The 19,422-nt window shown below is 40.3% G+C and overlaps 1 protein-coding gene across 1 annotated transcript; it reads left to right on the top strand.

The window, feature by feature from the left end:
- Positions 1-355: 355 nt before the first annotated feature.
- LOC143363693 (uncharacterized) lies at positions 356-5,644 on the top strand. Its single transcript, XM_076804239.1, has one exon. The coding sequence runs from the start codon at positions 356-358 to the stop codon at positions 5,642-5,644; it is 5,289 nt and encodes a 1,762-aa protein (XP_076660354.1).
- The last annotated feature ends 13,778 nt before the right edge of the window (positions 5,645-19,422 follow it).

The raw sequence follows: 19,422 nt of genomic DNA, 5'->3' as shown, positions 1-19,422 counted from the left end.
TTGGTGCTCCGGGTGAGGAACAATGTTCGAGTTTATCGGGATTGTATGGTTATATTCACTGGATACTTTCAATCGATTGTGAAGTCGAGTGTGTTTGAGGAGTCATTGCAAGAGTCGTTAATTATATACGATATTAGTTGGCTGTCTTCATTTCGATGATTCAATGTTCACGTTGCGATGCATATTCAAGTGACATTTCTTTTTTTTTTCGATCGGCGATTTGTTTTCAGTTTTCGTGTTTTGTTCAAATATCATTGACGATACGAATTTCTTTGGTCGAGTTTATTTTTTGCTTAGTCGTGTTAAGAGAAGATAAGAGTTTTGGTTGCATTTGACAACAAAGTTTTCTTTTGCAATGGCTCCTACGTCGTTACGAAAGCTCATTGCGCTACAGAATTCTCGCTCAGCGGAAATTGAATTGACCAGTAGTCGATTGCGAGAGAGATCTCGCGATAGTTTGAATTCAAACATTATTTCATCACGAGTCAATTCACTGACTGAGATTTGGAGCAAGGCGCGTGCCACACATGAAGAAATTGTCGTCCGAGAGGATGCCCTGAACGATGTCTACATCACGGAAAATGTGTTTGCTCGTCTACAAGCAACATACGAGGACGCGCTTGATTTTCTTCTCACCACAAGGTCAGAATTAGACAGCAGTTCAAGTAATACCGGAACTTCAAATACCGCTTCTGTAATCAATGATGATACACGCCCCGCGAAGTTACCAAAATTAGATTTACCGACATTTGCGGGTCGTTACGAGGATTGGGAGAATTTTTGCGATCTGTTTACTACCCTAGTTCATAATGCGCCGCGTTTATCTGACGCCACGAAATTGCAATATCTTAAAAGTTGTTTGAAAGATTCTGCCGCGGATCTTGTGAAGGATGTTACCACTACCAACGCGAATTATGCGACGACTTGGCGGGCTTTGAAGGCGCGTTTTCATAATCCTAGATTAATAGTTTACAGTCATTTGCGAGCGTTAATGAATCTTTCTCATATGAAAAGGGAGTCTGCGGGTGAAATGCGTTTGCTTGCGGACGAATCTCAGCGTATTGTGCGTGCGTTATCGAATTTGAAAATGCCAGTTGATCATTGGGATGTTTGGTTAGTGTATATAGTAGCTTCACGTCTGGATCCCGATTCGCGAAAGGCTTGGGAAACAGAGTTAAGTAAGAAGGATCGTCAGGTAATTTTAAATTATGATGGGAACTCGACCGAGGAGGATGCTCTCGGTAGATTTCCAAGGTTTTCCGATTTAACTGAGTTTTTAGAGAATCGTGCACAGACACTCTGTATGCTCACTTCTGAACAGGGTGATAATGTCAAGAAAGCAATTTTATCTAAACCAATATCAGGATCTCGAAAGGTATTTCATGCGTCTACGTCGTTTTCAACAGACGGTAAATTTAAATGTGTGATATGTTCTGGTCCCCATCGCATTTTTAAGTGCAATAAATTCAAAGCAAAGAATGTTTCTGAACGTCGCGCTGAAGTACTTCGCTTGCGGCTTTATTTTAATTGTCTCGGTGCTCATAGAGTTGCTAATTGCTCTTTTTCTACTAGATGTTCGAGCTGTAAGGGAAGGCATCATTCTTTGCTCCATTCTGACAAAGTTTTCACCAGCTTTACTAAGAATTCAATTCCGGAATCGAAATCAAGCAATTCGGACGAGTCTAAGACTGGAGTTTCAGCAAAGGTCTCGAGTGTACATGTGCATACTGCGAATGTGATATCTCGTAAGCGTTCAGTTTTATTAGCGACTGCTCAGATAATGCTGATAGGGCCACAAGGTTCACGGACACGTGTTCGAGCTTTGCTTGATCAAGGTTCGGAGGCTTCGTTTGTTTCCAGTTTTATCACGAATCTTTTAGGATTAGAGAAACGTCGCGTCAATATGTCGTTGGCCGGGCTCGGAGCCAGTTCAGCAGGAACAGCTAAGGCTGCAACGCAGCTAATATTTCAGTCTGTTGTCGATCCGTCAACTAAGTTTGAAGTCAATGCCTTTGTTTTGTCAAAATTAACGTCGCAGCTTCCAACACGTAGGTTAATGGAGATCGATATTGGAATGTTTGCTGATTTATCTTTGGCAGATCCATTGTTCTATGTTCCTGATTCTGTAGATATTATTTTAGGCGCAGATGTTTACGGACAGCTATTGAAGTCAGGGTTGAAAAGATTTTCTGATTCATCTTTAGTTGCCCAAGATACAGCGTTAGGCTGGATAATTTCCGGTACAGTGTCCGCGGATATTTTACGGCGGGCGGAAACTTCTGAGCATCTTCAGGCGTATCACAGTGTTTGGGAAGACGACTTAGATATATCGTTACAACGTTTTTGGATCCTCGAAGAGTTACCACCAATAATTGCGACTCTTGATTCTAAAGATGATGCTTGCGAAAGATTGTTTAGGGATACACACTTTCGAGATACCAATGGACGTTATGTTGTACGTCTGCCTTTCAATTCAGATCCTCCAGAAGTCGGAGTCGAGACTCGATTTATGGCTTTGAAATGTTTAGCTTCAATTCATCGACGTTTTGATCGTGATCCTGACTTAGCAATCGCTTATCGGAAGTTTATGAGCGTTTATGAGGATCTTGGTCACATGGAACGCGTCTCGTTTAATGAAATTAACAACTCGAAGGCGTGGTATTTTCCGCATCATGCGGTGGTGCGATCAAAGATCCGGGTTGTTTTTGACGCATCTCGGAAGAATAAAGGAGGACGTTGTCCAAACGATTTCCTTATGAAAGGCCCTGCTCTTCAACGCGATTTATGTCTAATTTTATTGAATTGGCGTCGATACCACTTCGTATTCACGACCGATGTTGTTAAGATGTTTCGTCAGATTTATGTTGCGTCGGAACAGAGAGATTTTCAACGAATCGTATGGTCTCCTAGTCATTCGGATCCCCCTGTTGATTATCGTCTCACAACAGTGACTTATGGCACAGCATGTGCTCCTTACCATGCGATTCGCACACTTCAGCAAGTAGCAATCGATGAGGGTGCTCGATTTCCACTCGGTGCTGCTTGCCTAAATTCTAATACGTATGTAGACGATATATTTGCCGGAGCAGATGATCTCTCTGATGCCTTGAAAACGCGTCAAGAACTAGTCGATATGTTACGTACAGCAGGAATTGAACTCGACAAGTGGGCCGCGAATCATAATGATTTGTTGCCTACGAAATCTTCGCAATATGAGAACATTGACCAAAAAAGCATCGCAGATGACGAATTAGTGAAAGCTCTAGGTATTCGTTGGAATCCAACGTCTGATGAATTCAGTTTTGTCGCTGTAAATTTCGAAGAGCTGGTTAAAGCAATGACGAAACGAACTGTTTTATCAAACATCGCGCGTTTATTTGATCCTTTGGGGTGGCTCGCGCCGATAACGGTTACAGCTAAAATTTTAATGCAAGATCTTTGGATTGTAAAATGCGATTGGGACGAGACGTTACCTATAGACCTTCGAGAACGATGGCTCCAGTATTGCAGTTCGCTTTCTGAGCTATCGAAGTTAACCATTAACCGATGGTTAGGTGCATCTTTAAATTCACATGCACAGATTCACGGATTTTCTGACGCTTCATCGCGGGCTTTCGCTGCAGTTGTCTATATTCGAATGATTGACGATAACAATCGCGTACATGTTTCTTTGTTAACTGCAAAATGCAAGGTATCACCTGTCAAAACTGTGAGCATACCGAATCTTGAGTTGTGCGGGGCAGTGTTGCTCGTAAAACTTTTGCGTTATGTAAAAGGTTTGGAATTTTTGCAAGGTTTCCCAATGTTTGCGTGGACCGATAGTCAAATTGTTTTGACTTGGCTTCGAAAACATCCGTGTAGCTGGAAGACCTTTGCTGCGAATCGGGTATCCTATATCCAGACTGAATTACCTAATGTTATTTGGGCACATGTACCGACTCATGAGAATCCGGCAGATTTGGCGACACGAGGTTGTAAACCCTCTAATTTGATCAATTGTAATTTATGGTGGAACGGGCCTGATTGGTTAGTGAAGACTGACGAGCATTGGCCCAAGATGGCATCGTCTCCTCAAGTATTACATGTTGATCAAATTGTGAGCGAACCAGAACTTTTCTGTAGATTTTCCTCCTTTTCTCTGTTAATTCGTGTTGTAGCATATTGTTTACGTCCATTCAATGTTCTTAAGAGACGCAAAAGTAGTTTAACTCCATTGCCTGTTTATCTCACAGCCATAGAATTGAACGAGGCCCGAAATGTTGTGTTTAGATTAGCTCAAAATCACGCATTTGCATCAGAAATTGAACTCTTATCACATGGGAAGCCGTTACCTAAACGCAACGGTTTATGTAGTTTAAATCCGATGTATGATGAGACGGATCGTTTATTACGGGTAGGAGGTCGTCTTGGAAATTCAAGTTTACCTCACGAAAAGAAACATCCGCTGATTTTGCCGCGAGATTCGACACTTAGTCGCTTATTAGTACGGTACGCGCATCGGAAATGTTTTCACGGGGGACCAACACTTACTTCTAATATTGTGATGCAATATGCGTGGATTTTGGGTCGAAATCGTTTAGTTAAGACTGCGATCAGGAACTGTATAGTTTGTCAACGCAACAAACCACGTCTAGCTCATCAGATGATGGGTAATTTGCCTGTCTCACGAGTGACTCCGGCTCGACCATTTTCGACGTCAGGTCTAGATTATGCCGGTCCCTTTCAAATTAAAAGCTCTAAGGGTCGAGGGCACAAATCTTATAAGGGATATATAGTGCTCTTTATCTGTTTTGCGTCGCGAGCGATACATCTTGAAGCGGTTAGCGATCTTACAACTAAGATTTTTCTCGCCGCTTATAAACGTTTTGCGAGTAGACGCGGAATTTGTACGAATCTTTTTTCTGACAATGCAACTACTTTTCAAGCTGCTGATAAAGAGTTGCGAAGTATGTTTAAATCAGGTTCTGAATTTTATAAAAGCGTTGCTGCGTCTCTTGCGAATGATGGAACATCTTGGACATTTATTCCAGCGAATTCTCCTCATTACGGAGGTTTGTGGGAGGCTGGAGTAAGATCTGTGAAGTATCATCTCAAGCGTGTCCTCGGTGATAGAATATTAACTTTCGAAGAGTTTTCTACAGTGCTCGCCGAAATAGAATTGTGTCTAAACTCACGTCCAATATGTCCTTTAAATTCTGATATTGACGATTTACGGGTTTTGACACCTGCACATTTTTTGATCGGCGAAATTCCTGGTTTAATTCCTGATAAAGATTATTCCAATGTACCGGAAAACTGTTTAGAACGTTTTCATCTGCTTCAAGCCATTCGAAATGATTTTTGGAAGCGGTGGTCATCAGAATATATACAACATTTGCAAGAGCGTTCAAAATGGCGAGGTCAAACTAAGAATTTTGCAATTGGACAATTAGTTTTATTACGCGATGATCGTTATCCGCCTTCGAAATGGCCTTTGGGACGTGTGATAGAGGTTCATCCCGGTTCAGACGGGTTAGTTAGAGTCGTCACCGTTAAAACGGCTACGTCAAATTTGCGACGACATATCGCACGCCTGTGTCCTCTTTTTATTCAACACAGTTCCGAAAAGTCGAACGAATCGACTTGTGGGGACAAAGACAGTTGAGCTCGTTATAATTTGTATTGCGTACGTCATTTTAATTTGATTATTGTATTAAAATTATATACCATGTAGAAACAAACCGAGTTGATCGATGTTCTCAAATTATGGTGTGTAGTTCGTCTGATGACGAAGGCGGGCGGAGTGTTCGCGGCGATTTTGTAATGTCGATCGTATCATCGCGAAGGAAGACGATAATCGCGTCATGTAGATATATATGCGAGTCTAGCGAGCGATTCACGGTGGTCGCGATTGACAAGCAGGCGTTGTTGTGGAAACGGTCGAAAACAAAGAAAGAGTGTGTTGAGAAAAAAGGTTGAATTTACTTGTCAGAAGGAGAGAGTCGACTCGGGTCCTTCATGCGATAGTTCGTAATTGAAAATTGAGTTGCTTTTTTGGTTTGAATGCTCACGCGAGTGATTCCGGGTAATAGGAGATTTGGTTTCGCACTCGGTTCGGCAATACTTGAATCCTCCCAGGCCGACTCACAGATCCAAGGGCATTGGCAGCTTTGAAGCTCCTTTCCAGTGAATCCCGAAGCTGGGACGGATTGCAAGGCTAGCCGTAGTGCTGCCGGCAGAGGAGTGCCCTATGGGCCAGCCGGCAATTGTGCAGAGTTCCAGTGGAACTCTGCTGTGGATCACTACGCGCAGAGACTTGAGTATTAACGGTAAGAGAGCTCTCTTAGTTTTAGACTAAAATGTCCTTTAGCATGTAAATTGCTTGAAACGCCGATTTTCTAACCTCGTTATCTATATTTAAACACTATTTGATACTGGGCTTTCGTACGGCGAAATTCTTGTAGTTGCTCAATAGAATAAATTTATTGCATCTTGCTTTGGCTTTTCCTCGTAATCCGTCGAGGTTTTTATGCCGAAGCAAGAATTTGTTCAACCGGGAAATTGTGTATTTCATTCTAGTATAAGTTCGAACATTGTTTAATCTGAACTTCTATGAATCCTGTCTTTGAAATGATTGAAAAACACTATCCTAGCCTCAATCCTATCGTATCCCGTATTCTATCCTATCCTCTATGCTATCCTATCCCCAATTCTATCATATCCTCAATTCTATCCTATCCTCTATCCTATCCTATCATTTATGAAATCCTATCCTATACTCTATACCATCCTATCCTCTCTCCTATCCTATCCTCTATCCTATCGTATGCTCTATCCTATCCTATCCTCAATCCTAACCTATCCTCTATCCTATCCTATTCTCTATCCTATCCTATCCTCTATCCTAATTTATCCTCTATCCTATCCTGTCCTCTATTCTATCCTATCCTCTATCTTATCATATCCTCTATCCTATCCTATCCTCTATCCTATAATATCCTCTATCCCATCCTAATCTCTATCCTATCAATCCCCTATCCTATCCTCTATCCTATCCAATCCTCTATCCTATCAAATTCTCTATCCTATCCTATCCTCTATCCAATCCTATCCTCAATTCAATCCTATCCTCTATCCTGTAATATCCTCTATCCTATCCTATTCTATCCTCTATCCTATCCTATCCTATCCTCTATCCTATCCTATCCTCTATCCTATCCGATCCTCTATCCTATCCTATCCTCTATCCTATCCTATCCTCTATCCTATCCTATCCTCTATCCTATCCTATCCTCTATCCTATCCTATCCTCTATCCTATCCTAACCTCTATCCTATCCTATCCTATCCTCTATCCTATCCTATCCTCTATCCTATCCTATCCTCTATCCTGTCCTATCCTCTATCCTATCCTATCCTCTATCCTATCCTATCCTCTATCCTATCCTATCCACTATCGTATGCTCTATCCTATCCTATCCTCTGTCCTATTCAATCCTGTATCCTATCCTCTATCCTATCCTGTACTCTATTCTATCCTATCCTCTATCTTATCCTATCCACTATCCTATCCTATCCTCAATCCAATAATATACTCAATCCAATAATATACTCTATCCTATCCTATCCTCTATCTTATCCTATCCACTATCGTATGCTGTATCCTATCCTATCCTCTATCCTGTCCAATCCCCTATCCTATCCTCTACCCTATCCTATCCTCTACCCTATAATACCATGTATCCTATCCTATTCTCTATCCTATCCTATCCTATCCTCTATCCTATCCTCTATCCTATCCTATCCTCTATCCTATCCTATACTCTATCCTATCCTATCCTCTATCCTATCCTATACTCTATCCTATTCTATCCTCTATCCTATCCTATCCTCAATCCAATCCTATACTCTATCCTATCCTATCCTCTATCGTTTCCTATCCTCTATCCTATCCAATCCTGTATTCTATCCTCTACCCTATCCTATCCTCTACCCCATAATACCATGTATCCTATCCTATTCTCTATCCTATCCTATCCTATCCTCTATCCTATCCTCTATCGTATCCTCTATCCTATCCTATTCTATCCTCTATCCTATCCTATCCTCTATCCTATCCTATCCTCTATCCTATCCGATCCTCTATGCTATCCTATCCTCTATCCTATCCTATCCTCTATCCTATCCTATCCTCTATCCTATCCTACCCTCTATCCTATCCTATCCTCTATCCTATCCTATCCTCTATCCTATCCTATCCTCTATCCTATCCTATCCTATCCTCTATCCTATCCTATCCTCTATCCTATCCTATCCTCTATCCTGTCCTATCCTCTATCCTATCCTATCCTCTATCCTATCCTATCCTCTATCCTATCCTATTCTCTATCCTATCCAATCCTATCCTCTATCCTATCCTATCCTCTATCCTAATTTATCCTCTATCCTATCCTGTCCTCTATTCTATCCTATCCTCTATCTTATCATATCCTCTATCCTATCCTATCCTCTATCCTATAATATCCTCTATCCCATCCTAATCTCTATCCTATCAATCCCCTATCCTATCCTCTATCCTATCCAATCCTCTATCCTATCAAATTCTCTATCCTATCCTATCCTCTATCCAATCCTATCCTCAATTCAATCCTACCCTCTATCCTGTAATATCCTCTATCCTATCCTATTCTATCCTCTATCCTATCCTATCCTATCCTCTATCCTATCCTATCCTATCCTCTATCCTATCCGATCCTGTATCCTATCCTATCCTCTATCCTATCCTATCCTCTATCCTATCCTATCCTCAATCCTATCCTATCCTCTATCCTATCCTATCCTCTATCCTATCCTATCCTCTATCCTATCCTATCCTCTATCGTTTCCTATCCTCTATCCTATCCTATCCTCTATCCTATCCTATCCTCTATCCTATAATATCCTCTATCCCATCCTAATCTCTATCCTATCAATCCCCTATCCTATCCTCTATCCTATCCAATCCTCTATCCTATCAAATTCTCTATCCTATCCTATCCTCTATTCAATCCTATCCTCAATTCAATCCTATCCTCTATCCTGTAATATCCTCTATCCTATCCAATCCCCTATCCTATCCTCTACCGTATCCTATCCTCTATCCTATCCTCTATCCTATCCTATCCTCTATCCTATCCTATACTCTATCCTATCCTATCCTCTATCCTATCCTATCCTCTATCCTATCCTATCCTCAATCCTATCCTATCCTCTATCCTATCCTATCCTCTATCGTATCCTATCCTCTATCCTATCCTATCCTATCCTCTATCCTATCCTATCCTCTTTCCTATCCCATCCTCAATCCTATCCTTTCCTCTATCCTATCCTCTAACCTATCCTATCCTCTTACTTATCCTATCCTCTATGCAATCCTATCCTCTATCCTATCCTATCCTCTATCCAATCCTATCCTCTACCCTATCCTAACCTCCATCCTATCCTTTCCTCTATAATATCGTATCTTCTATCGTATCCTATCCTCTATCCTATCCTGTCCTCTATTCTATCCTATCCTCAATCCTATCCCATCCTCTATCCTATCCTATCCTCTATTATATCCCATCCTCAATCCTATCCTTTCCTCTATCCTATCCTCTATCCTATCCTATCCTCTATCGTATCCTTTCCTCTGTAGTATCGTATGCTCGATCGTATCCTATCCTCTATCCTATCCTATCCTGTATGCTATCCTATCCTCTATCCTATTCTATCATCTATCCTATCCTATCGTCTATCCTATCCTATCCTGTATGCTATCCTATCCTCTATCCTATTCTATCCTCTATCCTATCCTATCCTCTTACTTATCCTATCCTCTATCCTATCCTATCCTCTATCCTATCCTATCCTCAATCCTATTCTATCCTCTATGCTATCCTATCTTCAATCCTATCCTATCCTCTATCCTATCCTATCCGCTATCCTATCCCATCCTCAATCCTATCCTTTCCTCTTTCCTATCCTCTACCCTATCCTCTATCGTATCCTATCCTCTATCCTATCCCATCCTCAATCCAATCCTATCCTCTATCGTATCCTATCCTCTATCCTATTATATCCTCTATCCTAACCAATCCCATATCCTATCCTCTATCCTCTCCTATCCTCTATCTTATCCTATCCACTATCCTATCCTATCCTCAATCCAATAATATACTCAATCCAATAATAAACTCTATCCTATCCTATCCTCTATCCTATCCTATCCACTATCGTATGCTCTATCCTATCCTACTCTCTATCCTATCCAATCCCCTATCCTATCCTCTACCCTATCCTATCCTCTACCCTATAATACCATGTATCCTATCCTATTCTCTATCCTATCCTATCCTATCCTCAATCCAATCCTATACTCTATCCTATCCTATCCTCTATCGTTTCCTATCCTCTATCCTATCCAATCCTGTATTCTATCCTCTACCCTATCCTATCCTCTACCCTGTAATACCATGTATCCTATCCTATTCTCTATCCTATCCTATCCTATCCTCTATCCTATCCTCTATCGTATCCTCTATCCTATCCTACCCTCTATCCTATCCTACCCTCTATCCTATCGTATCCTCTATCCTATCCTAGCCTCAATCCTATCGTATCCCGTATTCTATCCTATCCTCTATGCTATCCTATCCCCAATTCTATCATATCCTCAATTCTATCCTATCCTCTATCCTATCCTATCATTTATGAAATCCTATCCTATACTCTATACCATCCTATCCTCTCTCCTATCCTATCCTCTATCCTATCGTATGCTCTATCCTATCCTATACTCTATCCTATCCAATCCCCTATCCTATCCTCTACCCTGTAATACCATGTATCCTATCCTATTCTCTATCCTATCCTATCCTATCCTCTATCGTATGCTCTATCCTATCCTATCCACTATCCAATCCTATACTCTATCCTATCCTATCCCATATCCTATCCTTAATCCTATCCTATCCTCAATCCTAACCTATCCTCTATCCTATCCTATTCTCTATCCTATCCTATCCTCTATCCTAATTTATCCTCTATCCTATCCTGTCCTCTATTCTATCCTATCCTCTATCTTATCATATCCTCTATCCTATCCTATCCTCTATCCTATAATATCCTCTATCCCATCCTAATCTCTATCCTATCAATCCCCTATCCTATCCTCTATCCTATCCAATCCTCTATCCTATCAAATTCTCTATCCTATCCTATCCTCTATCCAATCCTATCCTCAATTCAATCCTATCCTCTATCCTGTAATATCCTCTATCCTATCCTATTCTATCCTCTATCCTATCCTATCCTATCCTCTATCCTATCCTATCCTCTATCCTATCCTATCCTCTATCCTATCCGATCCTCTATCCTATCTATCCTCAATCCAATCCTATACTCCATCCTATCCTATCCTCTATCATATCCTATCCTCTATCGTATTCGATCTTCTATCATATCCAATCCTCTATCCTATCCTCAATCCTATCCTATCCACTATGCTATCCTATCCTCTATCCTATTCTATCCTCTATCCTATCCTATCCTCAATCCAATCCTATACTCTATCCTATCCTATCCTCTATCCTATCCTATCCTCAATCCAATCCTATACTCTATCCTATCCTATCCTCTATCCTATCGAATCCCCTATCCTATACTATCCTCTACCCTATAATACCATGTATCCTATCCTATTCTCTATCATATCCTATCCTATCCTCTATCGTATACTCTATCCTATCCTATCCACTATCCAATCCAATCCTTAATCCTATCCTATCCTCTATCATATCCTATCCTCTATCCTATCCTATCCTCTATCATATCCTATCCTCTATCGTATCCTATCTTCTATCCTGTTCAATCCTCTATCATATCCAATCCTCTATCCTATACTCAATCCTATCCTATCCTCTATCCTATCCTATCCTCTATGCTATCCTATCCTCTACCCTATCCTCAATCCTATCCTATCCTCTATCCTATTCTACCCTCTATCCTATCTATCCTCAATCCAATCCTATCCTCCATCCTATCCTATCCTCTATCATATCCTATCCTCTATCGTATTCGATCTTCTATCATATCCAATCCTCTATCCTATCCTCAATCTTGTCCTATCCTCTATCCTATCCTATCCTCTATGCTATCCTATCCTATTTCCTATTCTATCCTCTATCCTATCCTATCCTCTATCCTATCCTATCGTCTATCCTATCCTATCCTCTATCCTATCTTGTCCTTTATCCTATCCAATCCTCTATCGTATCCTCTATCCTATCCTATCCTCAATCCTATCCTATCCTCATTCCTATCCTATCCTCAATCCTATCCTATCCTCTATCCTATCCTCTCCTCTAACCTATCCTATCCTCATTCCTATCCTATCCTCAATCCTATCCTATAATCTATCCTATAGTATCCTCAATCCTATCCTATCCTCTATCCTATCCTATCCTCTATCCAATCCTATCCTCAATCCTATCCTATACTAATTCCTATCCTATAATCTATCCTATAGTATCCTCTATACTATCCTTTCCTCTATCCTATCCTATCCTCTATCCAATCCTATCCTCAATCCTATCCTATACTCATTCCTATCCTATAATCTATCCTATAGTATCCTCTATCCTATCCTTTCCTCTATCCTATCCTATCCGCAATCCTATCCTATCCTCAATCCTATCCTATCGTCTATCCTATCCTTTCCTCTATCCTATCCTATCCACAATCCTATCATATCCTCAATCTTATCCTATCCTCTATCCTATCCTCTCCTCTATCCTATCCTATCCTCAATACTATCCTATCCTCTATCATATCCTATAATCTATCCTATAGTATCCTCTATCCTATCCTATCCTCTATCATATCCTATCCTCAATCCTATCCTATCCTCTATCCTATCCTCTCCACTATCCTATCCTATCCTCTATCCTACCCTATCCTCAATCCTATCCTATCCTCTATCCTATTCTATCCTTTTATCGTATCCTATCCTCTATCCTATCCTCCATCCTATTCTATCATCTATCATATCCTATCCTCTTTCCTATCGTATCCTCTATCCTATCCTATCCTCTATCCTATTCTATCCTCTATCCTATCTATCCTCAATCCAATCCTATCCTCTATCCTATCCTATCCTCTATCGTATCCTATCCTCTATTCTATCCAATCCTCTATCGTATCCTCCATCCTATCCTATCCTCAATCCTATCCTATCCTCATTCCTATCCTATCCTCAATCCTATCCTATAATCTATCCTATAGTATCCTCTATCCTATCCTATCCTCTATCATATCCTATCCTCAATCCTATCCTATCCTCTATCCTATCCTTTCCACTATCCTATCCTATCCTCTATCCTATCCTATCCTCTATCGTATCCTCTATCCTATCCTATCCTCAATCCTATCCTATCCTCATTCCTATCCTATCCTCAATCCTATCCTATAATCTATCCAATAGTATCCTCAATCCTATCCTATCCTCTATCCTATCCTATCCTCTATCCAATCCTATCCTCAATCCTATCCTATACTCAATCCTATCCTATAATCTATCCTATAGTATCCTCTATCCTATCCTTTCCTCTATCCTATCCTATCCTCTATCCAGTCCTATCCTCAATCCTATCCTATACTCATTCCTATCCTATAATCTATCCTATAGTATCCTCTATCCTATCCTTTCCTCTATCCTATCCTATCCGCAATCCTATCGTATCCTCAATCCTATCCTATCCTCTATCCTATCCTTTCCTCTATCCTATCCTATCCACAATCCTATCCTATCCTCAATCCTATCCTATCCTCTATCCTATCCTCTCATCTATCCTATCCTATCCTCAATACTATCCTATCCTATATCATATCCTATAATCTATCCTATCCTATCCTCTATCCTATCCTATCCTCTATGCTATCCTATCTTATTTCCTATTCTATCCTCTATCCAATCCAATCCCCTATCTTATCCTCTATCCTATCCTATCCTCTATCCTATCCTATCCTCAATCCTATCCTATCCTCAATCCTATCCTATCCTCTATCCTATCCTATCCTCTATCCTATCCTATCCTCTATCCTATCCTATCCTCAATCCTATCCTATCCTCTATCCTATAGTATCCTCTATCCTATACTATCTTCTATCCTATCCTATCCTCTATCCCATCCAATCTTCTATCCTATCCAATCCTCTATCCTATCCTCAATCCTATCCTATCCTCATTCCTATCCTATCCTCAATTGTATCCTATATTCTATCCTATAGTATCCTCTATCCTATCTTATCCTCAATCCTATCCTATCCACTATGCTATCCTATCCTCTATCCTATTCTATCCTCTATCCTATCCTATCCTCAATCCAATCCTATACTCTATCCTATCCTATCCTCTATCTTATCCTATCCTCTATCCAATCCAATCCCCTATCGTATCCTCTATCCTATCCTATCCTCTATCCTATCCTATCCTCAATCCTATCCTATCCTCTATCCTATCCTATCCTCTATCCTATCCTATCCTCAATCCTATCCTATCCTCTATCCTATAGTATCCTCTATCCTATACCATCCTCTATCCTATCCTATCCTCTATCGTATCAAATCCTCTATCCTATCCTATCCTCTATCCTATCCTATCCTCTATCGTATGCTCTATCCTATCCTATCCTCTATCCTATCCAATCCCCTATCCTATCCTCTATCCTATCCTATCCTCTACCCTATAATACCATGTATCCAATCCAATCCTCTATCGTATCCTAATCTCTATCCTATCCTATCCTCAATCCAATATTATACTCTATCCTGTCCTATCCTCAATCCTATTCTATCCTCTACCATATCCTATCCTCTATCCTATCGTATCCTCTATCCTTTCTTATCCTCTATCCTACCTTATCCTCTATCCTATCCTGTCCTCTATCCTATCCTATCCTCTATCCTATCTTATCCTCTATCTTATCCTGTCCTCTATTCTATCCTATCCTCTATCCTATCTATCCTCAATCCAATCCTATCCTCCATCCTATCCTATCCTCTATCATATCCTATCCTCTATCGTATTCGATCTTCTATCATATCCAATCCTCTATCCTATCCTCAATCTTGTCCTATCCTCTATCCTATCCTATCCTCTATGCTATCCTATCCTATTTCCTATTCTATCCTCTATCCTATCCTATCCTCTATCCTATCCTATCGTCTATCCTATCCTATCCTCTATCCTATCTTGTCCTTTATCCTATCCAATCCTCTATCGTATCCTCTATCCTATCCTATCCTCAATCCTATCCTATCCTCATTCCTATCCTATCCTCAATCCTATCCTATAATCTATCCTATAGTATCCTCAATCCTATCCTATCCTCTATCCTATCCTATCCTCTATCCAATCCTATCCTCAATCCTATCCTATACTAATTCCTATCCTATAATCTATCCTATAGTATCCTCTATACTATCCTTTCCTCTATCCTATCCTATCCTCTATCCAATCCTATCCTCAATCCTATCCTATACTCATTCCTATCCTATAATCTATCCTATAGTATCCTCTATCCTATCCTTTCCTCTATCCTATCCTATCCGCAATCCTATCCTATCCTCAATCCTATCCTATCGTCTATCCTATCCTTTCCTCTATCCTATCCTATCCACAATCCTATCCTATCCTCAATCCTATCCTATCCTCTATCCTATCCTCTCCTCTATCCTATCCTATCCTCAACACTATCCTATCCTCTATCATATCCTATAATCTATCCTATAGTATCCTCTATCCTATCCTATCCTCTATCATATCCTATCCTCAATCCTATCCTATCCTCTATCCTATCCTCTCCACTATCCTATCCTATCCTCTATCCTATCCTATCCTCAATCCTATCCTATCCTCTATCCTATTCTATCCTTTTATCGTATCCTATCCTCTATCCTATCCTCCATCCTATTCTATCATCTATCATATCCTATCCTCTTTCCTATCGTATCCTCTATCCTATCCTATCCTCTATCCTATTCTATCCTCTATCCTATCTATCCTCAATCCAATCCTATCCTCTATCCTATCCTATCCTCTATCGTATCCTATCCTCTATTCTATCCAATCCTCTATCGTATCCTCCATCCTATCCTATCCTCAATCCTATCCTATAATCTATCCTATAGTATCCTCTATCCTATCCTATCCTCTATCATATCCTATCCTCAATCCTATCCTATCCTCTATCCTATCCTCTCCACTATCCTATCCTATCCTCTATCCTATCCTATCCTCAATCCTATCCTATCCTCATTCCTATCCTATCCTCAATCCTATCCTATAATCTATCCAATAGTATCCTCAATCCTATCCTATCCTCTATCCTATCCTATCCTCTATCCAATCCTATCCTCAATCCTATCCTATACTCAATCCTATCCTATAATCTATCCTATAGTATCCTCTATCCTATCCTTTCCTCTATCCTATCCTATCCTCTATCCAATCCTATCCTCAATCCTATCCTATACTCATTCCTATCCTATAATCTATCCTATAGTATCCTCTATCCTATCCTTTCCTCTATCCTATCCTATCCGCAATCCTATCGTATCCTCAATCCTATCCTATCCTCTATCCTATCCTTTCCTCTATCCTATCCTATCCACAATCCTATCCTATCCTCAATCCTATCCTATCCTCTATCCTATCCTCTCATCTATCCTATCCTATCCTCAATACTATCCTATCCTATATCATATCCTATAATCTATCCTATCCTATCCTCTATCCTATCCTATCCTCTATGCTATCCTATCCTATTTCCTATTCTATCCTCCATCCAATCCAATCCCCTATCTTATCCTCTATCCTATCCTATCCTCTATCCTATCCTATCCTCAATCCTATCCTATCCTCAATCCTATCCTATCCTCTATCCTATCCTATCCTCTATCCTATCCTATCCTCTATCCTATCCTATCCTCAATCCTATCCTATCCTCTATCCTATAGTATCCTCTATCCTATACTATCCTCTATCCTATCCTATCCTCTATCCCATCCAATCTTCTATCCTATCCAATCCTCTATCCTATCCTCAATCCTATCCTATCCTCATTCCTATCCTATCCTCAATTGTATCCTATATTCTATCCTATAGTATCCTCTATCCTATCTTATCCTCAATCCTATCCTATCCACTATGCTATCCTATCCTCTATCCTATTCTATCCTCTATCCTATCCTATCCTCAATCCAATCCTATACTCTATCCTATCCTATCCTCTATCTTATCCTATCCTCTATCCAATCCAATCCCCTATCGTATCCTCTATCCTATCCTATCCTCTATCCTATCCTATCCTCAATCCTATCCTATCCTCTATCCTATCCTATCCTCTATCCTATCCTATCCTCAATCCTATCCTATCCTCTATCCTATAGTATCCTCTATCCTATACCATCCTCTATCCTATCCTATCCTCTATCGTATCAAATCCTCTATCCTATCCTATCCTCTATCCTATCCTATCCTCTATCGTATGCTCTATCCTATCCTATCCTCTATCCTATCCAATCCCCTATCCTATCCTCTATCCTATCCTATCCTCTACCCTATAATACCATGTATCCAATCCAATCCTCTATCGTATCCTAATCTCTATCCTATCCTATCCTCAATCCAATCCTATACTCTATCCTGTCCTATCCTCAATCCTATTCTATCCTCTACCATATCCTATCCTCTATCCTATCGTATCCTCTATCCTTTCTTATCCTCTATCCTACCTTATCCTCTATCCTATCCTGTCCTCTATCCTATCCTATCCTCTATCCTATCTTATCCTCTATCTTATCCTGTCCTCTATTCTATCCTATCCTCTATCTTATCCTATCCACTATCCTAACTTATCCTCTATCCTTTCCTATCCTCTATCATATCCTATCCTCTATCCTATATGATCCTCTATCCTATCCTATCCTCTATCCTATCCTATCCGCTATAACATCGTATCTTTAATTATATCGTATCCTCTATCCTAGCCCATCCCCTATCCTATCCTATACTCTTTCCTATCCTGTCCTCTATCCTATCCTATCCTCTATCCAATCATATCCTCTATCCTATCCTATCCTCCTTCCTATCCTATCCTCTATCCTATCCTATCCTCTATCCTATCCTATCCTCTGTCCTATCCTATCCTCTATCCTATCCTATCCTCTATCATATCCTATCCTCTATCGTATCCTACTCTCTATCCTATCCAATCCTCTATCCTATCCTCTATCCCATCCAATCTTCTATCCTATCCAATCCTCTATCCTATCCTCAATCCTATCCTATCCTCATTCCTATCATATCCTCAATTGTATCCTATATTCTATCCTATAGTATCCTCAATCCTATCCAATCCTCTATCCTATCCTCAATCTTGTCCTATCCTCTATTATATCCTATCCTCTATGCTATCCTATCCTATTTCCTATTCTATCTGCTATCCTATCCTATTCTCAATCCTGTCCTATACTCTATCCTATCCTATCCTCTATCGTATGCTCTATCCTATCGTATCCTCTATCTTATCCTCAATCCTATCCTATCCACTATGCTATCCTATCCTCTATCCTATTCTATCCTCTATCCTATCCTATCCTCAATCCAATCCTATACTCTATCCTATCCTATCCTCTATCCTATCCTATACTCTATCCAATCCAAACCCCTATCTTATCCTCTATCCTATCCTACCCTCTATCCTATCCTATCCTCAATCCTATCCTATCCTCAATCCTATCCTATCCTCTATCCTATCCTTTCCTCTATCCTATCCTATCCTCTATCCTATCCTATCCTCAATCCTATCCTATCCTCTATCCTATAGTATCCTCTATCCTATACTATCGTCTATCCTATCCTATTCTCTATCGTATCCTCTATCCTATCCTATCCTCTATCCTATCCTATCCTCTATCCTATCCTATCCTCTATCCTATTCTATTCTCTATCCTATCCTATCCTCTATCCTATCCTATCCTCTATCGTATGCTCTATCCTATCCTATCCTCTATCCTATCCAATCCCCTATCCTATCCTCTATCCTATCCTATCCTCTACCCTATAATACCATGTATCCTATCCAATCCTCTATCGTATCCTAATCTCTATCCTATCCTATCCTCAATCCAATCCTATACTCTATCCTGTCCTATCCTCAATCCTATTCTATCCTCTACCATATCCTATCCTCTATCCTATCGTATCCTCTATCCTTTCTTATCCTCTATCCTACCTTATCCTCTATCCTATCCTGTCCTCTATCCTATCCTATCCTCTATCCTATCTTATCCTCTATCTTATCCTGTCCTCTATTCTATCCTATCCTCTATCTTATCCTATCCACTATCCTAACTTATCCTC

Source organism: Halictus rubicundus, unplaced genomic scaffold, assembly GCF_050948215.1.
Source record: "Halictus rubicundus isolate RS-2024b unplaced genomic scaffold, iyHalRubi1_principal scaffold0095, whole genome shotgun sequence".
In the NCBI taxonomy this organism is placed as follows: Eukaryota; Metazoa; Arthropoda; class Insecta; order Hymenoptera; family Halictidae; genus Halictus; species Halictus rubicundus.
Note: the sequence above shows the minus strand (reverse complement) of the source record. Positions and strands in the feature narration are given on the sequence as shown.

Bases quoted from the DNA above. Each gene is read 5' to 3' on its own strand.
- LOC143363693 (XM_076804239.1), top strand. From the start codon at position 356: ATGGCTCCTACGTCGTTACGAAAGCTCATTGCGCTACAGAATTCTCGC.